At 36.6% G+C, this 12993-nt stretch overlaps 1 protein-coding gene across 1 annotated transcript; it reads right to left on the bottom strand.

The window, feature by feature from the left end:
• Nucleotides 1-10072: 10072 nt before the first annotated feature.
• On the bottom strand, nucleotides 10073-12977 carry LOC103416545 (uncharacterized protein At4g28440-like). Its single transcript, XM_008354791.4, has 3 exons — nucleotides 12784-12977; nucleotides 12056-12289; nucleotides 10073-10596 (listed from the first exon to the last, which is right to left on the bottom strand). Exons 2-3 carry the CDS (start codon nucleotides 12276-12278, stop codon nucleotides 10406-10408), a joined length of 414 nt encoding a protein of 137 aa, XP_008353013.1. The 5' UTR covers nucleotides 12279-12289; nucleotides 12784-12977; the 3' UTR covers nucleotides 10073-10405.
• Between the last annotated feature and the right edge of the window lie 16 nt (nucleotides 12978-12993).

Consider the following 12993-nt stretch of genomic DNA (forward strand, 5'->3'; position numbering starts at 1 on the left):
AAAAATACAAGAGCTTCGACGGTACAGAATTTGACCCCACTTCAAAAAACTAAAAATATAATTTGTAATTTAATCTTTTTCTCCTCTTATGGTTTATAGTTCAGTGTAACAATATTGTTTGTAATATAATAATTCAAAAAAAAAAAACAGGGTTTCTTGTTGTGTGTTGTCCTATTAAGGTTTGAATTCCGCTATCAGCATTCTCGTTGTTGTACGGTCTGTAAATTCCATGTAAATTTATACTAGTAGCAGTTGACAGTTAAATGCTAGACATAAATTATTCCAACTTGAGATTGTACGTGTGTTGAATATTTCCATATTTCTACATTTTCTCTAACAACTTATGCTATAACTATATAGTGAGAATAACAAATCTCACTCTCGAATTTTTTTTAGGGAGTTATAACGAAAAGCTCACAGTACTACTCACTTTAATGAAAAACCAAATTTTTACATTAAAAAGTCAATTATGGTATTATTCACTTTACTCTTTATTTTGTTATTATCGTTAAAACTCAAAATTTTCAATTTTTTTTATTAATTTTCATTTTTTAATCAGTATACTCATAACATGTAAATCCATCTAATTAATTGGACAAACCGACATCAGGAAAGACCACGTCATTAGTCCACGAGTCCAGAGCTGCAGACTGAGCTCTGACTTTTTAGTAGAAAAAGGCGCAAAGAGTGAGTGCACTGGTGGTGTGGCAGCGCTTAGAACCGTGAAGACCACACGTGTCATGACAAGATTGGTATTGTGGGGTCGCTGTGAAAACAAATTTTTGACGCGTTTAGCCGCTTAAGTTTTTGTTCTGTAATCCGGCATCTTTTCGTGATCCATCTTTTTCCAACGGGAATGCATGCATTATTAGAATTGATTTAACACGAGCCGCATTACATCATGGACAGTGCCAAAGCTCGTGAGGATGGCACGTTTTGTAGTTTCAGAAAGAGTCCTAGGGGTGTTTTCGGAGTTACAAAAGAGTGTTGTCTAACTTGCTATTAGCACTTGAAAACAAGTTTGGATCGAATGTGATCGGGGATGTTTTGCACTAATTTGTTGATTAGTCTCAGCTATAATGACGTTTAACCTATCACGAGTCTTATGGAAATTGAACAGGAGTTATTTAATAATTACTTCGGTTTTATTTTAACTTAATAAACTTATATATTTAACGTCAAAACTTAATTACGAGGGATAATTCAACAATGTAGATACGACGCATGTCATATTTGGTGTTTTTGATGAGAAAAGACAAACATGGAAGTGTAATTCCATACTGAAAACCAAACCATAAGTATCATGATCGCTTGTGAATCAGTGTCTCGATCATTAGTTTGTAATTTTGTTATTTTTTTGTCAAACGATATTTTTTTTTTTTTGAACAAGTTATCTACACTAAGGGGTGGGATTGGGTTAAGCTTTATAATAGGTTAGCAATAATGTGGTTCAAAATCGTATTTGACGAGAATCAAACCTAAGACCTTACACTTACAAGTGTATAGGAATATCACTAGACTGCAATACTAAGTGACAACGATAGATTTTGTTAGATTAGATGTTAAATTAGCCACCGACAAAGTTCAAACCTACGTTGTCTTGTAAAGGCTCAACAATATTCGACATGCGTTATCAAGAATGTACGTGATTGTGTCACTTGATATTTAATTATCTTTCATTTCCAGCATGCTTCATAAGTTATTGAATTATTCGTATTTCATGCTCAAAACAATACACTGTATACACATGTGAACGGACACAGGCTTTCCAACTAATAGATATGAATTTTGTGTGAACAATGAAGACTTTTCTCTGAACTGGACCTGGTACTAGGGTTTTTGACAAATGAGAGTGGATGAGGATGGCCCCATTAATATTTTTAATTGGTAGAGAACGAACATGCGTGACAAAACTACATCAGTAATGTGGGACTTTATAATTCAACAATTATATCGCGTTATAATTTCGACGTGGAAAATCATGTGCTTTCATCAGTTTTGGTGTTACCTAGGCACATCTATAATACTGAAGAGAAAAAACATATAAATATAAAGAAGAGTAAAGAATATTGCTAGCCTCTACAAAAGATGTGCAGAATGGAGCTAGGCTGCTGGAGTGCTTTGGTCAACTTCCATATAAAAGCATGGAAGACAAAGGCAAGGAAGAATCTGTAAAACTCATTGTCAATGTCAATGGATTGTTGATCACGTCGCTTGATCCAAGTTACTCGATACTTAAGTGATTTTAAAATTTTAATAGAGCAAGAACCGTTGTAACATCCCACATCGTTCAGGAGAGTGATCCTTAAATGTATATTCTCATTCCTACCTAGCACGAGACATTTTGGGAGCTCACTAGCTTCGGGTTCCGTCGGAACTCCAAAGTTAAGCGAGAAGGTGGCCAGAGCACTCCCATGATAGGTGACCCACTGGGAAGTTGCTCGTGAGTTCCCAGAAACAAAACCGTGAGGGCGTGGTCGGGGCCCAAAGCGGACAATATTGTGCTATGGTGGTGGAGCGGGCCCGGGAAGTGGTCCGTCCCGGGCCAGGATGTGACAATGGTATCAAAGCCAATCCCTGGCCGGAAGTGTGTCGACGAGGACGTCGGGCCCTTAAGGGGGGTGGATTGTAACATCCCACATTGCCCAAGGGAGTGATCCTTAAATGCATATTCCCATCCCTACCTAGCACGAGACCTTTTGAGAGCTCATTAACTTTGGGTTCCGTCGGAACTCCGAAGTTAAGTGAGAAGGTGGCTAGAGCACTCCTATGATGGGTGACCCATTTGGAAGTTGCTCATGAGTTCCCATAAACAAAACCGTGAGGGCGTGGTCGGGGCCCAAAGCGGACAATATTGTGCTATGGTGGTGGAACGGGCCCGGAAAGTGATCCACCCCGGACTGGGATGTGACAACCGTGAAGTTTTAATATCATACAACTAATTTTGTCAAACCCAAATATTTAATATGGCTTAGATAATATGTATCATAGTGGGACATTGATTAATTAGATTATGATTTGGTAAACCTCTCCGTCCTATAATAGGATGGATGGAAAGGATGAAATCCTAGTCATATAAAGGCTTGTCTCTACTCTCACAATCATTATTCTCATACACAATACCAAAACCCTATTCACTTGGTCGATAACACTTTTAGTTGCTTAGAGTAGAAGACTCATTTTTCATCTGTAAGAGCCATGTCTTTCGTATTCTAATATTTTGTTGTTGTATTTTTCAGAATATATCCTACAAAAACTTCATCAAGTAGTAGGAAGAAACGTAAATTTTGAATGATTGATGGATGTGTATATATCGTTTGCATGATTGACATTTGTGGTACTATTCGATTCTACGAACATGGTATGTTTGGCTTTTAAGATGATATAGGTTGCATGATGGACATGCAAATGCAATCCATTCATACTCTATTTTTTGAATGAGGTTTAAGTTCAAATCTTACGAATTACAGTTACTAATAGAAATATCGTCGTGATCATGCAATGCATACTCTATGCTTGGTATTCGATATCCACCATCTATTACAACCTTATTGTTTTGATTCTCTTTTATTTTATTAGATGAGATTACGAGTTTAAATATCTCGAATGAAAGATAATGATAGAAAACAAGTTAAGTCTCGTCGTTGTAACTAGAATAACACACATTTGACATGAATTTCTTATTGATTATCATTTATTTGTTTGTATTTCCTCGTAGTTTAATCTCCTTTGAATTTGTTTTTACATTTTCTAGCGTATGCATGCTTGAAGCATTATTCTTGTTTTTAGGATTTTTTTACTTTACCTTTTTCTTTTGGTTAAAGAAATTTTTACTTTTCGACCAAAAAAATTTGTCAGTATTTTTAGAATGAGGATCCTCTATCTGAGGATCTTGGGGATTCTCAAATCATGTCCGTTTATCGTACATCGTGCAACCAGAAATCATTTTAAATACTTTTATTTAAAATTAAATATGAATAGTATATGACGAAAATTAGCCGCACCATATACGTTGAACGGACACGATTTGAAGATCCCAGAATCATCACAAAGAAGATCTGGAGAGGATCCTGGGTATTTTTTAACCCCTGTCTGTAATTTGTCTGTCGGTTTTTAGCTTTTGAGCAAATGTAGTCATGACTGCGACCAAATACGCGTAATCCATAGAGAAAACTCTTGTAGTTTTGATACCCTTAAGTGGTAACATGTAGTCGGCACAACTTCCATCAAAGATTTTCTACTTGAGTTTTATAATTTTATGACCTAGTTTTGTCAACCTAGTTTTGTCAACCTAGTTTTACACATGATAGACAAAACTACACCAAACGAACCACTTCTCTAAACTCCGAAAGCTTCTGCAATATAACATTCTAATGCTAGAATCAATCATGTACGAGCGTGGACTATTGTAATTCATTCATACTTAAATTTTTATAAAACAAGAATATACATTAATCAGCTATGTGATGTAACATACTTAGAATATACGACTTATTTATCTTTCCCTTAAAGTTAATTTATAGATTATAGATCATGATAAATGATAGAATCTATTGCAAACATACGTGGATCGATTCTGGTCATCCATACTTAGTGAAACAAGAACGGACATAATCCGCTCATGCATCCATGAGACGACTGATTCTAACTCTCTTGTGTAGACTAGAGGTAGAAGTTAATCAATAGCCGGTAAATGCATGTGCTAGTCAACTTTTTGTTGCCTACACTACACAATAGGGTTTCGAATATCTGATTTCAGTCCATCGGGAAATAGAACAGGGCTAACTTTAATCCATGTTCCAACTTTGGTTTTCTGGTGTGACTTTTACTGTATATACTTCTTCTGCACCAGATGACATTTCATACATAACCGCATTTGGTTTCTAATTATTTATGGCCAGATCCTAGCGGAAATTTTTATTTCTATTATTTATGTATTTGATCAAAGTCTCTGTCGGTGTTTGATGTAAGAAACGTGGAATTAATATTCATTGCTTCCCGCATTACGATTACACAGACATCGATCCTTTGTTTCTGCATCTTTTTTCCTTTGAAAAAAAATGGTGTATGATATGTCCCACGTCATAAATCAATATCTCGAATTGCTGTATGGGTAGAGCTTTAGATATACATGATCTCATTTATTTATCTTTCTCAACAAGTGATGAAAATATGAACGCAAGATAATATTCTTGCATCGGTATGAAAATATGAAAATGAGATAAAGAGGAATAACCCTTAATATTCTTGCGTTCTCATTGCCCCATATTTCAGGAAAATCGTATACTGAATACGATTTTTTTAATGTACACTAGGGCTTGAAGCAGACTCATGTTCTGTTAAATCCCAGAAGAACCGTTCGCATATATATATATATGTGCGCGCGCGCGCATACATTTTTAAGCAAAAACAAAAGAAGGAAAGAAAAAAAAACCCTAGTTCTTCAGACCCTACCGTCAATCATGATCCACATGCCATACTCATGGATCAGACAGACATTCAAGTGAAAGCGATCATTTTTTAATTGAAGTGGTTGACCTATGCTCCTGCAGTTGAGCGATAATCTTATAAAATAAAGCTGCAGATCAAATTAGAAAGATATTTCTACTTTCCCACTGTGGCTGACAATTTTATATAGTTCCAGAGAAGATTAATTTATTCTTGACGATTATTTTTGTCTTTCATTACGAAAAAATTAATCATAAACTTTCATATTAATCCATTGTTAATTAGGGATTAAGGAGAGCAGCATCATGGTTAGAAATTTGGATCTCTAATTCAAACTCTTGAGCCGATCGATCATCATGTGCTCTCACATGGACGGACATTTTCAGCAGAGAAAACAACTCATGGTTATCGGGAGTTTGAAGTCAAAGTGGCAGTCATCTTAAGTATGATATTCTACCCAACTGCTTCTGCGCTGCACCCCACCTATAATGATATTGTTTTTAAGAAGAGTGTCTCTGTAATTAAGTTGCTCTTCTCTTTTTCTGAAAAGAAAAACTAAAGCTACTGTAAAAGACAAATCACTTTAGTTTTCTTTATTTTTTTTTTCTTTGTTCTTTCGACCAAACATTATGCTGTACCGAGGTTTGACTGAAAAAAAAGCTCATGCCCATTTTAATAAGCGAGGGTTGTCTATCCAAGGCCAAGCTTTAGTTCAGCCACTATGTAATTGACAGATCAAAACAAATTTCAGAATCCCGATGACTTCACAATGGCATCATAAAATTGCAGTAGGGGAGTATGATAACTTGGTAGGTTAGGCACTCTCATAAAAAGTAGAACGTTATATACTGGTATAATGCTAGTGACCATTTGGGCAAGGAGAACGTGACAAATGGTAGCCACAAAATATACAAGAGGCGTGGAACATTCAAAACGTCACCTTATACATTATGTTACACACTAGGTGGCGAATGTCGTGACGTAAAAAATTCATTACATATGTAGTCTGATTGTTATTAAAGTAAGATGTGATTTGCATATATAGAAAAAATATATTTTTATATGAAAGTGATCAATGTGATCATGTTGTGTTACTAAAATTTTCTTAATCAAAACAATATGCATGCTCATGCCAAACTACCCATCGCAGAAGATAATTTACAAATTTCAATAACTAGCTATAAACAGTTGGGACCGTGAACATATGGATCAAATTGAGGGCTTGAAATTTATTGATTTTGCATGCATGGACCCTCTCTCACTCGCTCTCTCTCTCTCTCTCCATGATCTGATTCCCCAAATGCAGTGATCTCAGAAACGGAGCCAACTTTTTCTGCTCATAAAGAAAGCAAATTGACAAGTCTTTTAAATGGCATGCGTACAAGCACAACGAGAACGAGGGTAGGAGAAAACTCACATCAAAGTGCCAAAAAAACCCAATAAAACCTAACTTTGATACTTTAATGCAATATATATACAGACATGTTAGCTTTTAGTTTTTGTGCGTTCCAACGAGTGTATGATTTTTGAGGATATATGAACCATTAAAATGAAAAATGCAAAATGGGATCTGGATATATTGTGGTTATGAAAAAGCAAGATCTTCGGTTTGCTAAAGATGTTTCATGGACTTTACTACCTTAGGGTTTACTAAAGACCAGACGACGTCGTGAGTGTGCCTTTTTTATTTTTCTTCTGTAAGAACGATGGATTGAAGAAATCTGTGTGGATTCAATGTGCCAAATGATCCGTTGAGAGATTTTAAAATGGCCACCTATAACTTTGGTCTAAAGAGGAGAGAAGAATGATATATTAAACATGGGCGCACTAATTAACCGACACTATCACCAACTGCAAATCCAACAAAATGGTAGGATCAAAATAGATAAGTTGGATTTATAATTAATTCACCTTACATTTCTTCTTTTAACATACATTGAATATATCTAATAAGATAGAGTTACCTAATCCAATCCTAAGCACTAGACGTGGACGCGACCAATGTGTACAAAATGATCACATTATTCCAATCGCTGAGGTTGCAAGTACATGGTCAATCCTTTAATTAAACAGAAATTAGCACATCCTAAAAATACGCTTATTATTTGTGTAAGATATATATCTAATATATGATATTGTTAGGTTATGAATCAGAATTGTAAATTATAAATGAAAATGTCCTCCTCTTGCACGTAACAAGAAGATAAGAGTGAGAACATCAAACAAACTAGACAACAACGGACAAATCTCTTAGGATCATCAAATATCAAACAGTTATTGGTCAAAACTGACCCCAAATCTTCCAAAATTCACACACGTATATATATATATATGTATGTATGTATGTATGTATGTATGTGTGTGTGTGTGTGTGTGTGTGTGTGTGTGTGTGTGTGTGTGTGTGTAAATGCATGTGTGATGTCTGTCAATCGTAATGCCATGCACACACTTATATCTTCATATGATAACCCTAATTTATGTGTCATGTGATGTGAGTGGTCCTCTCAATTACTAGATGGAATTGGAATGTGGAATGTAGCCGAAGTTCCACTAAGGCAAAGACAACCATTTGTGAGTAGGAGTCCGAGTAGGACATCCCCCTAAAGTGTCGGGCAACTCATTCCCACTTATTTGTAATCCTCGAAATCCTGTTTTCTCTCTAACAACTAAAGACCAATGACTTCTAGTTGCATTTGTAGGGCAGTTACAACTCCAACTGCCTGCAGAATATCAGAAGGTGGATAAGCTTTTGTCATGGTTTCTTCTGTTTGGAGCTATTTGATAATTTTGTCATCCAATGGATGGATTAAGAACCTTTAACTAAGTTTATGTTTAGTTAATGATACGTTTAATGCTTGATCCACCTGCTTCTGATTGCCTAAATGTTGGTATAACATTAGTTTAGTTTAATGCCAATCATGTGATGTGCTGTGACTCACGGCTGGCCTCTCAACTGCCTCATCAAATAAAATAAAAAAAAAACACTGAGCATTACCAAAAATGTGATTCAATAAGCATGACGAGATAGGGAATAATGCAATATATAAAATTAGCATTTTTACTTGGTTAAAATTGAAGAAGTTATGAATCCGAGAAGTCAGAATAAAGGATCAACTACCCTTAATAATCTAATTCCTGATGTTTTATATATTACATTACGGAATTGTACATGACATAACATAGGAGAAGTCGAGAATTAAAATAATTGAAACGTGTCTGTGAACACGGAAAATTCCTGAAACGAAAGAGACAAGAACGACGTGCACAAACAAATATTATGTATTTGATGATTTTGGGTTACAATCTCTCTCTATTTTGATCATCTGATTCGATCTCCGTAAGGTGTGTATTTGTGGATGTGCGATTGATCCAAAGGGCCGTTGGGCTTGATCTAAGGATGAACGTTCTTCAAGGGCCGTGGACTTGATCTTGAAGGTGGATTTGAGCGGATCTTCAAATGGGCTTTTGGGCTTGATCTTTGAAGAACAGTGATGAACGGATCTCCAAGGGCTTTTGGGCTTGATCTTGAAGAACAGTGATGAACGGATCTTCAAGGGCTTTTGGGCTTGATCTTGAAGAACGGTTGGATGTGTGGATTTGTCGACGTTGTTGATCCAAAGGGCCGTTGGGGCTTGATCTTGGATGAACGGATGATGAACGATGGTGCTTTCTTCAAGGGCCGTCGATGCTTGATCTTGAATTGGTGGATGGTTGATCCAAGGGCCGTCGGGGCTTGATCTTGGAAGAACGATGAACGAAGAACGAAGAACACTTTCTTCAAGGGCCGTCGGGGCTTGATCTTGAATTGGTGGATGATTGTTGATCCAAAGGGCTGTTGGGGCTTGATCTTGGAAGAACGATGAACGAAGAACGAAGAAGGCTTTCTTGATTCTTCGGGAACCTGGATGCTTGAGAGCTTCGGAGTTTCAGAGCTTCAGAGCTTCAAGGTGTAATATGAATTGGTCCCCCCCAAATGAATGAAATGGGCTTGTATTTATAGAATTTATCAAGGCCTAATTTTGAATATAATATCCCAGATGAAATAAGTCGTTTCTGCCAGGTGTTGACACGTGTCATATTTGATGACTTTTCCAACTCATTTCAATTTTCGTTGAGTCACACGCTACGTGTAAAATTTATGTAATACATGAGCGTTGACACTTTGATTTATCGGTCAACATTTATTTACCGAAATTTCGATGTCTACAGTGTCATAAGACGGGCTCATGTATCAATTCCCTCCAATGTAACAAAACAAATTAAAATGCGACTTCAATTAACATCAGAAGTTGACAACCTATAAGTACTGAGTGCAAAATTTCTGCATGGGTTACATTAGATAACATGTATCATAATCGCCGTCACTTTATTCCATCTCTTAAAGCAATTACAAGTCACAACGAAAACCCCCGCCATCTTAGGAGCGTGTTTTCTGCCATGTTTCGTTCCTTGTCGGAAACCCACCAGGGAGATCCATCATGTTTTATAACTTCTTCAGATCATAGGGACTAAAACCAATGTTTTCAAGGACTTTCACAAATACCAAAATTATTTTCGACGCATAGCATACACGAATTAAAACATACGAAATAATGCAGAAATAACGCGGCGAAACCAGGCGAAGTTACAACAAGTATTAGACATTGCATAATATTAATCCCATATGTACTTTCCAAATGTAAATAGATTGTAAAACAGAGAAAGCCAGTTCCCTCATGATCATAAACTTACAGCCATCACCATCTAATTGGCAATCCAACCAAAGCTCCATCACAATTAGCTGCAAACGTAAGAAAAGACTCGGGTGCTACAAGTTTAAAGATTTCCTCTTCCTAAAAGTGAACTTTCGGGATCATTTTGGAGATCAGATGCCCCATATAAGCACATAACTTTTTGCTTCCGGTTGTGTTTATTTTTCGGTTAAGACAAGGTAGAGAACCGAACTCCACCAGACAAGTTACTCTTCAACAACATTGACAAGTTCGTATTCGATAAGGGAGAGGTTGTTGTCTTCCTTAACCGTAAAACTGGCAGGTTCAGCAACTTCGACACGGCCCCACTTGTCCACAGCAAGTCTCATTGATCCTTTCCACATGTCAATCTTGGCATTCCTCAGGGTTATGGAAGAACCTTCTTGCATCAAGTCCACTACACAACATCATCACGACATATCAGTTAATAACAGGTAATGTGTACTGTATATAATGCAGAGGCAAAATCAAAATGAGCGGAGATACAATATACACCCAACATTAAGACATCAATTCTCAGACGTACGCTGTGCAAAAATTTATAAAGGGTTCAAAACTGTTCACCACTGATCACGCTTTTGAGAAATATACGTTACTATTCCTAATTTTAAAGATTTTTTTTCTCAGTTTCCTGGATGTCATTTCTTTCAACGCCCAGGCAGCCACCTTCATGCTTATTTGTTGCTTTTATCTTAGGTCTGGATTTCCCTCGATTCCATTACAAGAATTTTCTTGAAGTGAGCTGTGTTAAATCTTTTAATGGAGTTTTTAAATCTTTTAATGGAGTTTTTACTCTTGAATTACTACTAGACCTAGAACCAACAAAACCAAAGATAAAACTGGCACCGTCCAATCACAAAGTGAATTAGATTTGCGATGTCAAGATAGACTCAAAAAGATTGGTTCAACTGAAACAGTAGCAAAAAGCATAGGTTTTGAATGGACGCTCACCCCTGCTCAGACATTACAGGAAGGTTGATCATTCAAATCTTAATTTGGTATTCTTAAGAAAAACATATAGATCGAGTAAGTAATTCAAATTTCAAAATATAATTTGAAGAAACAAACCCTACTTCATAGGGTATGCGTTTAGGATTCCATGGATCCAAACCATTGCTCCCAGTAGGACACAAGATATGCATGGAGGAACATTGAAATATGCAGAAGTAGTAAGCATTATGTCTTAATGAGCACACTCAGAAATTACGGCCATCACCTACTACACATGTATAAGAGGATCAACGTAATTCTCAATGTACAGAACTCTAGCATCTTAAGAAAATTGCAATTCAATACCCAAAACCACAGATTATGAAGACTAAACAAGCTAAGAGCAAAAGCAAAAACTACACACTGAAATGTATGTAAAATATATGCTCGTAGATGGTATCACAACCATATCCATCTACCGCATGTTTAAGACTAAGAAGACATATTGCCCCAAAACAATTTCAATAAAAAAATATGCATGTGGTTTGGAACCCAATTTATAGTTAATCCAGCTAGCAACCACTTGTATCCCCATCCTGTATCTAAAATATTGTTACCCAGGATCAAAAGCACTATTGTCAAAAGACATCAAGTAACACCACTAACTTCCTAATCACATCATCAAACATCAACTGAAAACTGATATCGGAGTGATGCAAGCAATCACTGGCCAACTTAGTTACCAGGAACTGAAAATCCATGCCTACCAACCATGAGATTCAAATCCAACTTCTGATATTTTCAGAAAAAAGAAAGGAAAAACACTACGGGTTTTGATTAGGAGACAAAGGATTTTGATCCAGCAACCGCTGTGCGTAGATTTTGTGTTCACCAGTAAGAATAATAAGTAAACTTGAAATACACACCTTGATCATTTCTAGCAGTGAAGATAATCAAACCAGTTTCATCACCAACCAAGCATTCAGCAATTCGCGTTTGGCGTCCTTGAGGGCCATCAGCACGACCCTTCTGTAACACCATCTTAGTACTGACAACCTTTACTGTCAGAGTGTGCCCAGAAGTACTTGGGCGGAGCTGGGCAACCTTGGTGAATACTGGTTTCCTCAATCCTGGTTTTGCTTCGGCCATTGCAGCACAACCTACCCAAAATCCACACCCACAAAATGCTCAATCACTAAAACCAACACATTCAATAAGCATAATCTAAATTCGAAAATTATATGACTCAAACAAGATTCATATGACTCCAAATCAATTAATTTCTTATCTGGTTTCAACAAGGGTTTTCCTTCAAACAATCTGAATAAAAATCGCTAATTTATTTTCATTATCTACTGTTACGAAAAGATGAAGCTTCATCAAATCCTATTTTCGTCTAGATTTTCAACAACCAATCAAAAAATACAAAAAGTAAAGATAAATCATAAATTTCCAAGATTTCTCGATTTGCAAAGCAGATCAGAGAGAATATCTACGATAAACAACGGATCGGAACGGTAATTGCCCCACAATGGTCAGAAACACACTAGTCTTAAAAAAATCATAACTTTTCAAACAAAAATACAAAAAAATGGAAAAAAAACAAACGATCCATTGAGTCTAACGTAAGAGAAACAAGGATCGGGTAAATTACCTCCGAGAAAGCAGAGAGACAACCTACGAATGAGAGAGATAGAGAAAAGAGCGAAGATCTAACTAAATAGAAATCCGCGGTCGCCACAACTCTCAGCCGGCTCTCTACAAACTCCCAAGTAAAAAAGGGTTATGCTTTACCAGCACTGAGTTCCTGACCGTCGATCTCTAATCCCATCAATAGATATCTTGGCCGTCCACGTAGTTTACT

This window comes from Malus domestica, chromosome 16 (genome assembly GCF_042453785.1).
Source record: "Malus domestica chromosome 16, GDT2T_hap1".
In the NCBI taxonomy this organism is placed as follows: domain Eukaryota; kingdom Viridiplantae; phylum Streptophyta; class Magnoliopsida; order Rosales; family Rosaceae; genus Malus; species Malus domestica.

Coding starts and splice junctions, on each gene's coding strand:
- LOC103416545 (XM_008354791.4), bottom strand. CDS start 12,278: ATGGCCGAAGCAAAACCAGGATTGAGGAAACCAGTATTCACCAAGGTT. Junction 10,597..12,055: donor CACTGCTAGAAATGATCAAG/GTGTGTATTTCA, acceptor GATGTTGTGTAG/TGGACTTGATGCAAGAAGGT.